Here is a 19,057-nt window from a genome sequence, read left to right as displayed (position 1 = left end):
CCCCGATCCCCTCCCCGTAGAAAAAACAGTAACAGTACGATCCCCTCCCCGTAGAAAAAACAGTAACAGTACGATCCCCTCCCCGTAGAAAAAACAGTAACAATACAATCCCCGATCCCCTCCCCGTAGAAAAAACAGTAACAGTACGATCCCCTCCCCGTAGAAAAAAACAGTAACAATACAATCCCCGATCCCCTCCCCGTAGAGAAAACAGTAACAACACAATCCCCGATCCCCTCCCCGTAGAAAAAACAGTAACAGTACAATCCCTGACCCCCTCACTCGCTGAAAGAACAATAACAATCTCCGACCCACTCCCCACAGAAAAAAACAGCAATACAATCCCCAACCACCTCAGTCGCAGTAAAAAGCAGTGACAATAGCACTGCATCCTCAACCCTCCCCTGCAGAAAAAACAGTGACCAACCCCCTCACTTGCAAAAAAGAACCGCGACAGCAGCATCAAAAAACCCCTAGCTCTCACCCATACACAAAGAACTTACAGATCACCCACCCGCCAATCAGCCACAAGAAAGAAAACACCGAAAAACTGAAGGAGACCAATATAGAGTACAGTCCAATCACATAAATCTCAGAATTCACACCTGGTCCAAGTGGTGACCCCTTTGGGAGTGATCACTCACAGTCTGACCCTGCTGGGAGCAATCACTGACCCTCTGTCCCCATTGGGAGTGACCACTGACTCTCTGGCCCCGTTGGGAGCAATCACTGACCCTCTGACCCCGTTGGGAGTGACCTCTGGCCCCGTTGGGAGTGACCTCTGGCCCCGTTGGGAGTCATGGCTGACTCTCTGGCCCCGTTGGGAGTGATGGCTGACTGGGTCTGAACACCTTCACCTGATGTCCTACATCGGGAATGCTCACTAATAGGGTCGGAACAGCTTCATCTCGAGGCTTCAGGTTGGAGTCATTCGTGACCCTGCATCCCGTCTTTTTTCCCACGAGTCAGCTTGTGTTCTTGGTCCTTTTCGGGTCCTCATCTCTGATCTGCACAAGGCAGCTGTCCAGACATAGCACAGTGATCGAGATCCAAACTGTACACCACAGGCAGTTTCCATAACACACACAATACAGAAGACAATAGACAGCTTAGAAGAAGTGAAATAATTTTAAAGATTTTCTATCTGGCAGATGTTGCCCAAGGAATTGGTGTTGACTGGTGCCATCTTGACTGGAATGCTATAAATTACAATAAGAAATATATGTATCTTTTAAATTTTGTAAACATTGCAAAAAGAGAGCAGAATAGTGAGGGAGTGTTCATGGGTTCATTGTCCAATCAGAAACCTGATGGCGACGAGTAAGAAGCTGTTCCTAAAATGTTGACTGTGTCTCTTCAGGCTCCTGCACTTCCTCCTTGATGGTAGTAATGAGAAGAGGCCATGTCCTGAGTGATGAGGGTCCTTAATGATGGATGACATATCTTTGAGGCATGGCCATTTGAAGATGTCCTGGTTGCTGGGGAGGCGAGTGATGGAGCTGGCTGAGTTTGCAGTCCTCTGCAGTTTTTTCTGATCTTGTGCATTGGTCCCTCCATATCAGACGGTGGTGCAGCCAGTTAGAGTGCTCTCCATGGTAGCTCTGTAGAAATTTGTGAGAGTCTTTGGTGACATAGCAAGTCTCCTCAAAGAGGGTCTTTCCTGCCAGTGACCAGTGGTGTTCTGTAGGTCTCAGTGTTGGGACCACTTCTTTTCATGTCAATGATCTGGATTACAGAAGTGATGGCTTTGTTGCCAATGATATGAAAATTGGTGGAGGGGCAGGTAGTGTTGAGGAAGCAGAGTCTGCAGAGGATTTAGACAGATTAGGAGATGGAATACAATGTTGGGAACTGTATGGTCATGCGCTTTGGTAAAAGAAATAAAGACATAGGTTATTTTCTAAACAAGGAATGAATTCAGAAATCAGGAGCAAAGGGCCCTGTGTTAGATTCCCTAAAGGTTGAATTGGTGGTACAGAATGTAAATGCAATGTTATCATTCATTTTGAGAGGACTAGAATATATCAGCAAGGCCGTAATGCTGAGTGAGGCCCTATTGGGCAGGCCACATTTGGAGTATTGTGAACAGTTTTGAGCTCAATAGGAAAGATGTGCTGGCATTGGAGAGGGTCCAGAGGAGGGTCATGAGAATGATCCTGGGAATGAAAGGGTAAACATACAAGTAACATTTGATGGCTCTGGGCCTGTACTTACTGGAGTTTAGAAGAATGGGGGGGGGGGGGGGAATCTCATTGAAACTTACCGAATATTGAAAGGCCTGGATAGAGTGGATATAGAGAAGATGTTTCCTATAGTGGGGGAGTCCAGGACCAGAGGGCACAGCCTCAGAATAGAGGGTGTGAATCTGTGGAATTCATTGCCACGGGGAGTCGTGGAGGTCAAATCATTGGATGTATTTAAAGAGAAGGTCGATAGGTTCTTAATTAGACAGGGCATCAAAGGTTACAGGGAGAAGGCGGGAGAAAGGAGTTGAGTGGGATAATAAATCAGCCATGAAAGAATGGTGGCACAGCCTCGATGGACCGAATGGACTAACTAGGCTTCTATATCTGATGGTCTGCTGGCCACACAGCGAGCAAGGTGTTGCCTGGTGTTCAGAACTGTGGCCTCTGTGTTTGACTACTGGCACTACCCCGCCCCACACCCCAGTGCTTTCACAGAGATCCACGGTTGTCAGTGTGGCTGAGGTCTACATGTTTATCTAGGACTCAGGAGGTGCCAGAAACAGCAGGTCTAACCCGGTCCTCCCCTGTGCGGGAGGGTAAACCTGCGGGACATCCCGGAGAGAGAGGGTCTAACCCAGTACTCCCCTGTGCGGGAGGGTAAACCTGCGGGACGTCCCGGAGAGAGAGGGTCTAACCCGGTCCTCCCCTGTGCGGGAGGGTAAACCTGCGGGACGTCCTGGAGAGAGAGGGTCTAACCCGGTCCTCCCCTGTGCGGGAGGGTAAACCTGCAGGACGTCCTGGAGAGAGCAGGTCTAACCCGGTCCTCCCCTGTGCGGGAGGGTAAACCTGCGGGACGTCCCGGAGAGAGAGGGTCTAACCCGGTCCTCCCCTGTGCGGGAGGGTAAACCTGCGGGACGTCCTGGAGAGAGAGGGTCTAACCCGGTCCTCCCCTGTGCGGGAGGGTAAACCTGCAGGACGTCCTGGAGAGAGCAGGTCTAACCCGGTCCTCCCCTGTGCGGGAGGGTAAACCTGCGGGACGTCCCGGAGAGAGCGGGTCTAACCAGGTCCTCCCCTGTGCGGGAGGATAAACCTGCTGGACGTCCCGGAGAGAGTGGGTCTAACCCGGTACTCCCCTGTGCGGGAGGTTAAACCTGCGGGACGTCCCGGAGAGAGAGGGTCTAACCCGGTACTCCCCTGTGCGGGAGGGTAAACCTGCGGGACGTCCCGGAGAGAGAGGGTCTAACCCGGTACTCCCCTGTGCGGGAGGGTAAACCTGTGGGAGGTCCCGGAGAGAGCGGGTCTAACCCGGTACTCCCCTGTGCGGGAGGGTAAACCTGTGGGACGACCCAGAGAGAGAGGGTCTAACCTGGTCCTCCTGTGGCAGGTCCTGTTCTGCTCTGCGGGAGGGTAAGCCTGCGGGAAGTCCTGGAGAGAGCAAGTCTAACCTGGACTTCCCCTGTGCGGGAGGGTAAACCTGCGGGACGTCCCGGAGAGAGAGGGTCTAACCCGATCCTCCCCTGTGCGGGAGGGTAAACCTGCGGGAGGTCCCGGAGAGAGAGGGTCTAACCCGGTCCTCCCCTGTGCGGGAGGGTAAACCTGTGGGAGGTCCCGGAGAGAGAGGGTCTAACCCGGTACTCCCCTGTGCGGGAGGGTAAACCTGCGGGACGTCCCGGAGAGAGAGGGTCTAACCTGGTACTCCCCTGTGCGGGAGGGTAAACCTGCGGGACGTCCTGGAGAGAGAGGGTCTAACCCGGTACTCCCCTGTGCGGGAGGGTAAACCTGCGGGACGTCCCGGAGAGAGAGGGTCTAACCTGATCCTCCCCTGTGCGGGAGGGTAAACCTGTGGGAGGTCCCGGAGAGAGAGGGTCTAACCCGGTACTCCCCTGTGCGGGAGGGTAAACCTGCGGGACATCCCGGAGAGAGCAAGTCTAACCTGGTCCTCCCCTGTGCGGGAGGGTAAACCTGTGGGAGGTCCCGGAGAGAGCGGCTCTAACCCGGTACTCCCCTGTGCGGGAGGGTAAACCTGTGGGAGGTCCCGGAGAGAGAGGGTCTAACCCGGTACTCCCCTGTGCGGGAGGGTAAACCTGCGGGACATCCCGGAGAGAGCAAGTCTAACCTGGTCCTCCCCTGTGCGGGAGGGTAAACCTGTGGGAGGTCCCGGAGAGAGAGGGTCTAACCCGGTACTCCCCTGTGCGGGAGGGTAAACCTGCGGGACGTCCCGGAGAGAGCGGGTCTAACCCGGTACTCCCCTGTGCGGGAGGGTAAACCTGTGGGAGGTCCCGGAGAGAGAGGGTCTAACCCGGTACTCCCCTGTGCGGGAGGGTAAACCTGCGGGACGTCCCGGAGAGAGAGGGTCTAACCCGGTCCTCCCCTGTGCGGGAGGGTAAACCTGTGGGAGGTCCCGGAGAGAGAGGGTCTAACCCGGTACTCCCCTGTGCGGGAGGGTAAACCTGCGGGACGTCCCGGAGAGAGCGGGTCTAACCTGGTCCTCCTGTGGCAGGTCCTGTTCTGCTACGACCAGTTTGACGAGCTGACTCTGCTGCACCTGCGCGAGTTCGACAGGAAGAAGCTGATCTCAGTGGAGACCGACATCGTGGTGGATCACTACAAGGAGGAGAAGTACGAGGACAGCAAGGCTGGTACGCTGCCCAGGTTCAGTTTCAGTGTTCTCTGTAGGGAATTCCTATGTTCTCTCCAGGTGCCCTGCGTTCCTCCCACATTCCAGGGACGTACCGGTTAGGGTTTGTAAGTTGTGACACCGGGAGCACGGTGACACTCACAGGCTGCTTCCAGCACATCCTCGGACTGTGTTGGTTGTGGACACAAACATCACATTTCACTGTGTTTCAATGTACATGTGACAAATCAAGCTAATCTTTCTTTTTCTCTGGACAATGTTTGTACTTGCTCACACTTTTTTAGCGCATGTTACCACTGCCAGCACTTCACCGGTTGACTCTCCCTGTGTCAAGTTACACACACATGCACGTACATGCTGTGCTGGTACAGAGGGGTGGTACTCTCTGCCGAGGAGAGGGGGTGGGGAGTGGGTGTACAGGGGGTATTCGGACTCTCCCGAGGAGAGGGGGTGGGGAGTGGGTGTACAGGGGGGTATTTGGACTTCCTGCTGAGGAGAGGAGGGTGGGGAGTGGGTGTACAGGGGGGTATTCATACTCTCTGAGGGGGGGTGGGGAGTGGGTGTACAGGGGGGTATTCGGACCCTGCTGAGGAGAGGGAGGTGAGTGTACAGGGGGGTATTCGGACTCTACCGAGGAGAGGGAGGTGGGTGTACAGGGGGGTATTCGGACTCTGCCTAGGAGAGGGAGGTGGGTGTACAGGGGGGTATTCGGACTCCCTGCTGAGGAGAGGGAGGTGGGTGTACAGGGGGGTATTCGGACTCCCTGCTGAGGAGAGGGAGGTGGGTGTACAGGGGGGTATTCGGACTTTGCCGAGGAGAGGGAGGTGGGTGTACAGGGGGGTATTCAGACTCCCTGCTGAGGAGAGGGAGGTGGGTGTACAGGGGGGTATTCGGACTCTACCGAGGAGAGGGAGGTGGGTGTACAGGGGGGTATTCGGACTCCCTGCTGAGGAGAGGGGGGTGGGTGTCTGATGCTCCTGCTGGCTACACTGACGGGAGAATTACTTCTCATTTCAGCGGCTGAGCGTCTGTCTGACACCGACGCTGAAGGGCTCGTGGCTTGGATGAAGAATGGGCTGGGAGAGCGGGTGGCAAACATCAAGGTAAGAGAGTAGACACTGAGCACTAATGTGGATGAGAGTCCTTTCAGCCCGTCACACTCGTGCTGGTATCCAGCACCCATCTGTACTGATCTCACCTCTCTCTTAGGCAAGCCAACTAGGCGAACGTCTTCCTCCGACCCTCTCATCTCCTCCACTCACCTTAAATTTGCTTGTTCTAATTGTCTGACTTGTTTTTAAAGCTCTCAAAGGTCTGGGACCTGAGTACATCACAGAATCATTCTCGTTTTATAATCCTGCTTGACCTCACAGGTCTTCTTCCACCAGTCTCTGAAATTTAAACAAACTGCCTCATAAAATAATCGGCAGGTCAGATTTTTTGAACCACACTCCTGAACTGTGGCATTCAATGCCCAAAACTACAGTAGTGTACAAAGTTTGTGAACCTGGTTTTCTCCATTTCTGCATAAATATGACCTAAAATGTGATCAGATCTTCACGCAAGTTCTAAAGCTAGATAAAGGGAAACCAATCAAATAACACATCAAACATTATATTTGTTCATTGATTGAGAAATATAATTTTACAGAGTTCACAAACACTGTAAGGGAAGCAGGCTCAGTTGAAACTTTTAAACTCTGTCTCAAAACCTTACTTTTAGCTTATATCTTTCTATCCTTTATTCTCATGTTTGCACTTTAAACCATTGTAAAGCACTTTGAACTACATCGTTCTATAAATAAGTTATTAAAGGAGTGTCCTCTGATCAGCTAAGGGCAATGGCCTCTGACAGAGCACGCACTGATTCCCCATTCATTCTGTCCTGTCCTGCTCTGTTTGAGATGTCTCCTCCAGGGCAGGCACAGTAGCATAATGCTGTCAGCACCCCAGGTTCAATTCCTGCTGTTGTCCATAAAGAGTCTCTACCTTCTCCCCATGACCGCATGGGTTCCCTCCAGCTGTGTTGGTCATCGACACAATATGATGCATTTCACTGTATAGTTTGGTATACGTGTGACAAAACTATTAGATTCCATACTCCATAGACCTCTCTGCTCCAAATGAGACAAACACCACGATTCACCACCCCCACATACAGTAGCTGATATAAAAACTCTCAGTCTTCAGGCAAAATATGCCACCTTCCACAGATGCTGCCTGACCTGTTGGGTGTTTGCAGCATTTATGTTCTTGTTGCAGCCCTGTTTGTTTCCTTTATATAGTTTAAATTATGTTTGTCATGTCTAACAAATGAAATGTTGGGTTCTAATGTTTTTTATCCAAGGTTCTTTCTAAAGTCAAGAAAGAGGCATAAAACTTGTTGCTTTTCAATTGTTTTATTCAGCATGAGTAGAACAAAGAATCGGAAACAGAGAGAAACAGAGGTCTAGTAGGGGAAGGAAAGAAGTAAAAGATGGAAGACCATAGATAAGAAACATTCCATTCAAATTTGTAGTTTAAACTGCAAAGACAATAACGATTATACAGTCTATTCAAACAGAAATAATCCACAGTCTGTTAGAAGTTAACCAATCAGAGAGCCCCTACTTAAGTGATGCAATAGCAGAGTTTCAGATAACTGTAACCATTGGGGGACACACTAAGGAGCATGCTAAAGTGTTACTTGTACATAGATAGAAATGTTTTACAGGAGCTGGGATAAATTGTTAAACTGCAAAGAAAATAGCAATTAAACAGTCTAATTAACAATAACAGGCACAATTCTGACACTCCATTAACGATAGGGGTGGGAGGAATGTTTTCAGGGAGGGGTGAGTATTCCTGACACTCCATTAGGGACGGGGATGGCAGAAATGCCTGTGAGATGGGTTTTAAGAGCATCTTGTGCTTGAGCCTACTCGGGGTAAAGGCTATCACAGATTGAGTGTTGTGTAATAAACCAGGTCTTATCAGGGAGCTTAATGTAAAGGAACCCTTAGGAGGCAGTGATCATAACTTGATTGAATTCATACTGCAGTTTGAGGGAGAGGCATAACTCACATGTATCATTAGCACAGTGGAATAAAGGGAATTACAGAGGCATGAGAGAGGAGCTGAGCTTGCCCAGGTGGATTGGAGGAGAATACTGGCAGGGGTGATGACTGAAATTTCTGGACTAAAGGGTTCCTTTACATTAAGACTCCCAGTAGGTTAATTTACAGGTTGAGTCTGTGGTAAAGAAGGCAAATGCAGTGTTGACATTTATTTCAAGGGGAACAGAATATAAAAGCAAGGAGATAATGCTGAGCTTCATAAGGCACCAGTCAGGATGCACATGGAGTATTGTCAACAGTTTGGGCCCCATATCTGTAACCACTGGGGAGGGTCCAGAGGAGGTTCACGAGGATCTCCGGGAGTGAAGGGGTTAACATATGAGGAGTGTTTGGCAGCTTTGGGCCTGTACTCACTGGAATTTGGAAGAATGTGTGGGGATCGCATTGAAACCTACCAAATGTTGAAAGGACTAGATAAGGTGGATGTGGAGAAGATGTTTCCTCTGGTGGGGGTTCTCAGAACTAGAGGGCACAGCGACAAAATTGAGGGGCGACCTTTCAGAACAGAGGTAAGGTGGAATTCTGTTATCCAGAGTGTAGTGAATCTGTGGAATGCTCTGCCACAGACGGCGGTGGAGTCCAAGTCTGTGGGTATATTTCAGGCGGAAGTTGATCGTTTCCTGATCAGTCAGGGCATCAAAGGATATGGTGAGAGGGCAGGGGTATGGGGCTGAGTGGGATCCGAAATCAACCATGATGGAATGGCGGAGCAGACTCAATGGGCTGAACTGCCTAATTCTGTTTCTACGCCTTATGGAATGTTTTCAGGGAGGGGTGAGGTGTTCCTGACCGTTAGCGATGGGGGTGGGAGGAATGTTTCGGGGGGGGGTGTGATTATTTCCGTTACACTGATGGGGATGGGGGGAATGTTTTTGGACCCGGGAGAGTGTTTGATCATGTGGATAGTCAGAGATTTTTTCCCAGGGCTGAAATGGTTGCCACAAGAGGACACAGGTTTAAGGTGCTGGGGAGTAGGTACAGAGGAGATGTCAGGGGTAATTCTTTTATGCAGAGAGTGGTGAGTGCGTGAAATGGGCAGCTGGCGACAGTGGTGGAGGCGGATACGATAGGGTCTTTTAAAAGACTTTTAGATAGGTACATGGAGCTTAGTAAAATAGAGGGCTATAGGTAAGCCTAGTGATTTCTAAGTTAGGGACACATTGGCATAACTTTGTGGGCCGAAGGACCTGTATTGTGCTATAGGTCTTCTATGTTTCTGTGGTGACTGACATTTTACAGAATTTCTCCCTTCCACACCCCTCTGTCCATCGGGGCTTGGACTAACCCGTGCTCTGTGTTCCTACCCTGGTCACAGCTAACGCCGCGCCTGGACACACACCCAGCAATGGTCACCGTGCTGGAGATGGGGGCCGCTCGTCACTTCCTGCGCACACAGCAGCTTGCCAAGTCCAGCGAGGAGCGGGCACAGATCCTGCAGCCCACCCTGGAGATCAACGGCAGGTAAGGCCACACTCCCCGAGGGATGAGGTACCCGGTGCAGGCAGAGGGGACTGGGGAATAGACTCACATCCCTCCCATATATCCTGCCCCATCCCTCCTCCCCCCACTCTTCCCCACCCTCCTCCTGGTAGGAACGGAGAGGAGGGAGGCAGAGGGATTGAGGTGCTGCCATTTATCGGGCTGCTGACTTCTCTTCCAGTCACATCCTGATTAAGAAGCTGAACGAACTGCGGGACCACGACCCTGAGCTGGCACGCCTGCTGCTTGACCAGGTGAGGCGTCTGTTACCGGTTTACCGATACCTCGTTCTCTTACCGTGTTACCGTGACCTCGTTCTGTTACCGGTTTACCAATACCTCGTTCTCTTACCGTGTTACCGTGACCTCGTTCTGTTACCGGTTTACCGATACCTCGTTCTCTTACCGTGTTACCGTGACCTCATTCTGTTACCGGTTTACCGATACCTCGTTCTCTTACCGTGTTACTGTGACCTCATTCTGTTACCGGTTTACCGATACCTCGTTCTCTTACCGTGTTACCGTGACCTCGTTCTGTTACCGGTTTACCGATACCTCGTTCTGTTACCGTGTTACCGTGACCTCGTTCTGTTACCGGTTTACCGATACCTCGTTCTCTTACCGTGTTACCATGACCTCGTTCTCTTACCGTGTTACCGTGACCTCATTCTGTTACCGGTTTACCGATACCTCGTTCTCTTACCGTGTTACCATGACCTCGTTCTCTTACCGTGTTACTGTGACCTCGTTCTGTTACTGGTTTACCGATACCTCGTTCTCTTACCGTGTTACCGTGACCTCGTTCTCTTACCGTGTTACCGTGACCTCGTTCTCTTACCGTGTTACTGTGACCTCGTTCTGTTACCGGTTTACCGATACCTCGTTCTCTTACCGTGTTACTGTGACCTCGTTCTGTTACCAGTTTACTGATACCTCGTTCTCTTACCGTGTTACCATGACCTCGTTCTCTTACCGTGTTACTGTGACCTCGTTCTGTTACCGGTTTACCGATACCTCGTTCTCTTACCGTGTTACCATGACCTCGTTCTCTTACCGTGTTACTGTGACCTCGTTCTGTTACCGGTTTACCGATACCTCGTTCTCTTACCGTGTTACCGTGACCTCGTTCTGTTACCGGTTTACCGATACCTCGTTCTCTTACCGTGTTACCGTGACCTCATTCTGTTACCGGTTTACCGATACCTCGTTCTCTTACCGTGTTACTGTGACCTCATTCTGTTACCGGTTTACCGATACCTCGTTCTCTTACCGTGTTACCGTGACCTCGTTCTGTTACCGGTTTACCGATACCTCGTTCTGTTACCGTGTTACCGTGACCTCGTTCTGTTACCGGTTTACCGATACCTCGTTCTCTTACCGTGTTACCATGACCTCGTTCTCTTACCGTGTTACCGTGACCTCATTCTGTTACCGGTTTACCGATACCTCGTTCTCTTACCGTGTTACCATGACCTCGTTCTCTTACCGTGTTACTGTGACCTCGTTCTGTTACTGGTTTACCGATACCTCGTTCTCTTACCGTGTTACCGTGACCTCGTTCTCTTACCGTGTTACCGTGACCTCGTTCTCTTACCGTGTTACTGTGACCTCGTTCTGTTACCGGTTTACCGATACCTCGTTCTCTTACCGTGTTACTGTGACCTCGTTCTGTTACCAGTTTACTGATACCTCGTTCTCTTACCGTGTTACCATGACCTCGTTCTCTTACCGTGTTACTGTGACCTCGTTCTGTTACCGGTTTACCGATACCTCGTTCTCTTACCGTGTTACCATGACCTCGTTCTCTTACCGTGTTACTGTGACCTCGTTCTGTTACCGGTTTACCGATACCTCGTTCTCTTACCGTGTTACCATGACCTCGTTCTCTTACCGTGTTACTGTGACCTCGTTCTGTTACCGGTTTACCGATACCTCGTTCTCTTACCGTGTTACCATGACCTCGTTCTCTTACCGTGTTACCATGACCTCGTTCTCTTACCGTGTTACTGTGACCTCGTTCTGTTACCGGTTTACCGATACCTCGTTCTCTTACCGTGTTACCGTGACCTCGTTCTGTTACCGGTTTACCGTGTTACCGTGACCTCGTTCTGTTACTGCGTTACCAATGCTTGGAATGCAGCACGAGCAAGCCTGGGCACTGTCTGTGTGGAGTTTGCACACTTGCTCGTAACTGCACGTTCTAATGAAATGGCACTGGGTTAACTGGCCGCTGTGTGCAGGCAAGTCAGTGGCAACGTGGAGAGAATGGAAGATGCAGATTCAGATTGATTCAGTTACCACACATACATGGAAACAGACAGAGAAATGTGTTTGTGTTAATGACCAAGGCAGCCTGCAAACGTCACTACACGTTCCAGCTCCAATACAGCATGACCACAGCCTGTGTACTAAATATAGAGCTAGTGTAAATTAGTGGATTAGAATCAGTGGATTTGATGGGCCAAAGGGCCTGTTTCTGTGCACTGAGCATGTGAGCCGTGGACAGGGCATGTCAGGGGCCGGCCGTGAGGAATGTTTAACACTTCACATCGGTAATGTACCAGTGAACTGCAGCAGACTGGAGTCTTTGCTCTGACCGAAAGGATTTGGATAGATTGATCAATCAAAGAAAATCGGGGCTGTGTGGACTGGCACAGACGAAGCCAGCGTCATGTTGAATAGTGGGGCAGAGCTGACACCGACACGTCATCGAGAGAGCAAGATTCCAAACGGTTGATGGAACTTTTTGTTCACCTGGATGACATACTTGTCACTGGCGCATCCAAATCTGAACACGTCTCTTCTCCACATGCTTTTCGAATGCTTAAGCCAACACAGATTTATTATTAGCCTTGTCAAATACCAGTTTGCGTTGTAACCATTGACTTTCTCAGCCATCACATCTCCGCAGAAGTTGCCACTATTACGAATTTCCCGCCACCCACACTACTAAAGAAAGCTACAGGAGGTTTTACATGTGGTGAATTTCTATCACTGCTTCATTCCGCAAGCTGCTGAACTTGTGCTTCCCCTGTATAGTGTGCTTAAAGGCATTATCCCTAATCACTTGCTGGACTGGTCAGCAGACAAGACCAGGGCATTTGATGACTGAACAAGCTCTTTCCAACCTGCTCCCCAAACCACCTGTAGCCATTACAAATGGTGCCTCAGACAATGCAGTGGGTGCTGTCCACAAGCAGATGATCGGAGGCGTGTGGCAGTCACTTCATCTTCTTCAGCCGACACCTCTGACCCCTGAAAGGAAGTACACCGTGTTTGACCATGACCTTCTCGGTCTCTATCTTGCTGTCTGCCATTTTAGTTTTCTTCTAGAGGGTCACCATTTCACAGCGTTTGTTCACCACAAACCCCTTGTGTACATGATGGCTAAAATATCAGACCCTTGGTCTCCTACACCACCACCTGGCCTACATATCAAATTTCACAACTGATATACAGCATATCAAGGGGAGAAATAATGCTGTGACCAGTTGCCTGTCATGGCTAGCCCTTGAGGCCATACACATAGGGGTTGACTAAGCTGGCATAGCAGGCCACCTAGCTATTTAGTGGACAGCAGTCGTGGGACTGTGGTTGGCTAACATTAAGTTTGGGGAAGCTGGGGTTTCTCTCACCTCATAGCTGGATGTGGAATGTTTTTAACTCTATATATGGCCTCTCACATTCAGGCTGGAAGGCCTCACAGAAACTGGTTGCACTAAAGTTTGTGTGGCATGGCCTTAGAAAGGACTTGCGCGATTGGACTGCAGCCCGTGTGAGGTGCCAGTGGGCAAAATTTAAGCATTGAGTCCAGGCGCCATTGGTCCCTGAGCGATGGTTCGACCATGTCAATGTGAATCTTGTTGGTCCACCCCTCCCCCCCACCCCTTCCCATGGTTTCCTCACCAGGTGGCCAGAGGTCATCCATCTACTATCGACAATAGTCGCAGACATGCCTCGGGCATCCCTCTGCACCTGGGTTGCTCAGTTCCCTCTGACCGTGGTCCCCAGTTCACATCAGCCCTCGAGGCTGCGATGGCCCAGAACCTCGGTGTTGGGCAACATCACCCCACGGCCTGTGTGAAGGGTTCAGCCGCTCTGAGGGCTTCCCTGATGGATGATGGTCTCCCGAGGGTCCTGCTGAGGCTCAGACGGACCTGTGGCTGTTGGTATACTGACAGCTGTTACAAGTTCCAGGTGACCTTATCCCTGAGCCTGGTCGGTCTTACAGCAGCGTTCCGCCCTCCTCAGTAAATTCAGTTCCTTTCCACCTATTCCTACCTCCCATCATGGCGTTCCTGTTGGCCTACATTCTGCCTTGTTCATTTTTGTCCACCGTGATGGACACTTACGTTCCCATAGGGCTCCTTATGATGGCTCGTTCCCTGTTTTGGAATGGAGACAAAAGACTTGGGGTAAACCTGAATATATTTCGGTAGATCGCCTTAAACTGACAAACCAAGATTTAGAGGATTCTGCTACCATGGCCTTATGCCATAACATGACCATGAACGAGTAAACACACTTCTGAATGACCCAGACCGTCTGCTGTTCCTCCACCCATGGAGTGGTCAATCTGGGGAATCCATTGCTAGACAGCTGTGGAGGTCAAGTTATTGGGTATATTTAAAGTGTAGATTAATGGGTTTTTGATTTAATTAGGACATCAAAGATTGCAAGAAGGCAGGAGAAAGGGGTTGAGAGGGTTATAAATTAGGCATGATGAAATGGAAGAGCAGACAATGGGCCGTATGGCCTAATTCTGCTCCAATATCTTATGGTAATTTTAATGTGCTGAGGGTTTGGGATTTAGCAGGCCAGCCAGCATCTATGGAAAAGAGTATAGTCAATGTTTCGGGCTGAGACCCTTCATCAGGACACTCCTGATGAAGTGCCTGGGTTCAAAGAGCCAGCTGTGTTACTCTGACCATCGACGCTGCCTGGCCTGCTGAGTTCCTGCAGTATTTTGTGTGTGTTACTCTGACCATCGACGCTGCCTGGCCTGCTGAGTTCCTCCAGCGTCCAGCATTTTGTGTGTGTTACTCTGACCATCGACGCTGCCTGGCCTGCTGAGTTCCTGCAGTATTTTGCGCGTGTAACTTGGATTTCCAGCGTTGCAGGACGTCCAACCCAATCACCATCCCCCTCGCTGGCTCCCACCAACCTTCCCACTGGAGGGTTGTTAAAGGTTACAGTGGGACATTGATGAGATGCAGAACTGGGCAAATGGACTTTAACCCAGATAAGTGTGAAGTGGTTCATTTTAGAAGTCAAACTTGAAGGCAGAATATAATATTAATGGTAAGATTCTTGGCAGTGTGGAGGATCTGAGAGATTTTTAGGGTCCGTGTCCATAGGACACTGAAAGCTGCTGTGCGGGTTGACAGTGCCGTTAAGAAGGTATATGGTGTGTTGGCATTCATTAACTATGGGATTGTGTTCAAGAACCGTAAGGTAATGTTCCAGCTATATAAGAGGTTGGTAAGATCATACTTGGAGTGCTCTGTTCAATCTGGTCTCCTCACTACGGGAAGGATGTGGACTCTATAGAGAGGGTGCAGAGGAGATTGGCAAAGATGTTGCCTGGATTGGGGAGCATGCCTTATGAAAACAGGTTGAGTGAACTCGGCCTTTTCTCCTTGGAATGATGGAGGATGAGAGGTGACCTGATAGAGGTGTATAAGATGATGAGAGGCATTGATCATGTGGATAGCCAGAGGCTTTTCCCCAGGGCTGAAATGGCTAACACAAGGGGGCACAGTTTTAAGGTGCTTGGAAATAGGTACAGAAGGGAAGTCAGGGGTAAGTTTGTCACGTGGAGAGTGGTGGGTGCGTGGTGGAAGCGGATACGACAGGGTCTTTCTGAGCCTCTTAGATAGGTACGTGGACCTTAGAAAAATAGAAGCTATGCAGTAGGGAAATTACAGGCAGTTTCTAGAATAGTCACGTGGTCGGCACAACATTGTGGGCCGAAGGGCCTGTAATGTGCTTTAAATTTCTATGTCCACTGTTATGAAACCAGTAACTGGTTTCACTTACCAGCAAAGATAGATATGTCAGTTGAAGTCCAATGGTACTATTTTCAAAAGTTTTATTAATAAAGGGGCACAAAAATTAAGGTTAAGACAAACATTCAGATAACATGCGTCAATACTCAATCTAAAACGCAGGTACATTAATAATCACTCAGAAATAAGCTCTTTCGTTGTCTAGGGTATAATACTGAGTCCAATTGGAAATATAAAGAGTCACTCTGAAGTCTGCAGGCTTTTCCTTTTTGGTTTCACGTGTTGGAGAGAGAGAGAGATAAAACGGAAAAACTTGCCCAAAACATCCATGGAATCAGGGGAGCGATCTTCCCCGTTGTTAGTTAAAAGCGATCTTCCGTTGGTTCCAGCCACAAACCCCGCATTCGGAATTTAACGCACGTGGCTTATTTCAAAATGGCTTCCCGTTCCCACGGGAAGCGTTATCGTGCTTCTTGGTGTCTCCTTGGTGCGTCTGAGGGTCGTCCTCTTTCAGACCTTTCTTTATACTGCCTCACGGGATCTCAGGTGTCAATCAGGTTGCAGGTGATGCAATCTCTCTCTCAACCAGCCCACTTTGCCCGAGGGCTTTACAATGTCCCTGTGAGTTGGCACGTCTGCAGTTCCCAGGTGTCTCCTGAGAACAATGCCAGTCACCAGCTTTTGTCCCAGTGGAATGCGGTATCCAGCACGTCGCTGTCTTTCCATTTCCTGTGTCCATTCAGCCTGTCTCTCTCTCTCTCTCTTGCTCTCTCTCTCTCGGGTCATTGACCCCCCTTTCACTAGGGCTCTTGCAATTCTCACAAAGGAGGGGGCTGGTATCATAACACCACTCTCTCATCTCCTCAACTTACAATTGCAGAGACTCCGACACTGCAAGCCCTTTGTGTTCCCGCTTATCTCTCCAGCTGTTATCTACCATCTTTACACTCCCCTCCCCCACTCTCTGTAACTGCCATCAACATATCTCCAACCTTCAGTTTTCCCTTTCCCCTACCTAGTCTCTTCATCCCTTCTCTTTACCCTCAACCTGTCCATCAGCCGTACCTCCTTCCCTCTGGTTCCCCTCTTCCTTCCCTCCTATCAGATTCCTCCTTCAGCCCTCCCAGCTTCTTTCTTCATCCCCTCCCCACCCATCCACCTTCCCCTTCTTAAAGTTCAAACAACAGTTTCTGCCAAAGGACCTGGACTGTGCTGTAATGTTCTGTGTGGAGGCCATTCATTGGGTATATTTAGAACAGAGATTGGTGGGTTCTTCATTAATTGACAGGGAGAAGGCAGGAGAATCGGGTTGAGAAGGATAATAAACCAGTATTGGTGGAGTGGACTCGATGGGCCCAATGGTCTCATTCTGCTCGTGTGTCTTATGGTCTTATGCAAACTTCTACCGGCTCTCCCCTCAGTCACTTCAGAGAAAACACAGGTGTTAGAGGCAGGTACAATGTACTACAGATAGGAAGGGTTTAGAGGGACATATTGGTTAGCATGATCGAGTTGGGCTGTAGAGCCTGTTTAACTCTGTGTACCCTTTCTGAGGGGCAACTTGTCGCCACACATTTTGGCAGCAATGTAGCGTGCTCACAATGATCAATCCGACACAACAACAACCACCACTCACAGACATTGGACCCCTGTCATCTGGGCTTGACCTCTGGTATCAACCACAGGGCTCACCAGTCGTGAACTGTGAGCCTCGCTCAGACCTCAACAAGGACCACAACCTTGTAGGGATGGGATGGGATGGGAGCTCTGCTGTCTGGAGTCAGGGCTTTATGCTTTGGCTCTTGGAGGGGTCACCCATGACAGACAGGTCAAGATGTAGACTTACAGAGGTCTGTCAGTCCTCCAGGTTCGGGGGTTCAGCTCAGGACTAACAACCCAGACTGGTCAAACAAAACTGTTATGGAAACGGCAATGAAGTGTGCAGCGGTATTCTTGGATGGCTGACGGTAGTGGAAATCGAGAGAAGACTACTGACGTGCTGAAGGAAGCTCTGAACTCTGCCGAGACCAAGACCAGAGGACAGACAGATGGAGGACCTTCATTGCTGCCAACAAGCAGTAAATATCCACACATTCAGAAGCAGCTTCTTTCCCTCTGCCAGGACCCACACCACCAGGTTCAGGAACAGTTAATACCCCTCAACCATCAGGACCCACACCACCAGGTTCAGGAACAGTTAATACCCCTCAACCATCAGGACCCACACCACCAGGTTCAGGAACAGTTATCACCCCTCAACCATCAGGACCCACACTACCAGGTTCAGGAACAGTTATTACCCCTCAACCATCAGGACCCACACCACCAGGTTCAGGAACAGTTAATACCCCTCAACCATCAGGACCCACACCACCAGGTTCAGGAACAGTTAATACCCCTCAACCATCAGGACCCACACCACCAGGTTCAGGAACAGTTAATACCCCTCAACCATCAGGACTCACACCACCAGGTTCAGGAACAGTTAATACCCCTCAACCATCAGGTCCCACTCCACCAGGTTCAGGAACAGTTAATACCCCTCAACCATCAGGCTCCTGAACCAGTGTGGATAACTTCACTCACCACAACTCTGAACTGATTCCACAAACTGTGGACTCTCTTCCTTCATCTCACCTTCTCAATATTTATTGTTTTTCTGTTTATTATCACGATTTTGTTTCTTTTTCTCTGTATTTGCAGTGTGATTCCTTTTGCACTCTGGTTGTCTGTCTTGTGTTGTTTTTCATCGATTCTGTTTTTCTGTTACTGAGCTTGCCCACAAGAAAATGAATCTCAGGGTTCTATAGCATGATGTATATGTACTTCGATAACAAATTTACTTTGAACTTTGATCAGATTTCAGATCGGTTCATGAACACAACCTCTCCGTAGTTTTGTGATTTACGGTGTCTGTCTTTGTACTGAACTGCTGCCACAAAACAACGATGTTGTGAAAAGTAAGTGATAACCACAATTCCTGTTGCTTTCAGATCTACGATAACGCTATGATCACCGCCGGGCTGAACGACGACCCCCGGCCTATGATCACACGGCTCAACGAGTTGCTGAGCAGGGCCCTGGATCACAGCTAGGGCTGGGGCAGGGAGAGTGCGTGGCGGCAGGGATTCGAGACGGACGCCATCTGCAGAGGAACCAGAGGTGGAGACCGATCTGGGAGAGAATTTGCAGAGCAGAATGGTGGTGAATTTGGTTCTAGTACTGAGCTTGAATGGGCTGAATGGCCTGTTCTGTAACCATTCTGTGTGTGTGCCTGTTTCCAGACAGGAGTGGGAGAGATCATGAGAATGAGATATTCAGTGAGAAGGCATGGTTTAAAAATAAATGGTGTTGGCTGGAGTGTGCCGGGTTCTGGTCTGAGCTGGCTGTGGGAGGGTTGTACATCTGTTGACATGTGAGCTGAGGCATCGCTCCCCGGTCTGAACGTCACCACACTGCACAAACGCAACCACACAGCTTATCAGAATCTCCTGACACATCCTCCAGACTTTCTGCAGCACTGTTTCAGCTGCAGTGCGTGTATGGCCTGACTACCCCCTCGAACCACCCCCTCTTCTCCCCTTCCCCCTCCTGCTCCACCTACTCTCCACTCCCCCTTTTCTTCAATTCTC

At 49.9% G+C, this 19,057-nt stretch overlaps 1 protein-coding gene across 1 annotated transcript in view; it reads left to right on the top strand.

Moving 5' to 3' along the window:
• Positions 1 to 18,786, top strand: part of trap1 (TNF receptor-associated protein 1) — a 45,435-nt gene extending 26,649 nt beyond the window's left edge. The window contains exons 14-18 of the mRNA XM_073060082.1: positions 4,687 to 4,825; positions 5,842 to 5,927; positions 9,255 to 9,400; positions 9,600 to 9,672; positions 18,419 to 18,786. Coding sequence (XP_072916183.1) covers positions 4,687 to 4,825; positions 5,842 to 5,927; positions 9,255 to 9,400; positions 9,600 to 9,672; positions 18,419 to 18,520 — 546 coding nt within the window. The 3' untranslated portion in view covers positions 18,521 to 18,786. The remainder of the gene's footprint in view (positions 1 to 4,686; positions 4,826 to 5,841; positions 5,928 to 9,254; positions 9,401 to 9,599; positions 9,673 to 18,418) is intronic.
• The last annotated feature ends 271 nt before the right edge of the window (positions 18,787 to 19,057 follow it).

The sequence above is a fragment of the Hemitrygon akajei genome, chromosome 11 (assembly GCF_048418815.1).
Source record: "Hemitrygon akajei chromosome 11, sHemAka1.3, whole genome shotgun sequence".
Taxonomy (NCBI): domain Eukaryota; kingdom Metazoa; phylum Chordata; class Chondrichthyes; order Myliobatiformes; family Dasyatidae; genus Hemitrygon; species Hemitrygon akajei.
This window is presented reverse-complemented; position numbering and strand designations above follow the sequence as displayed.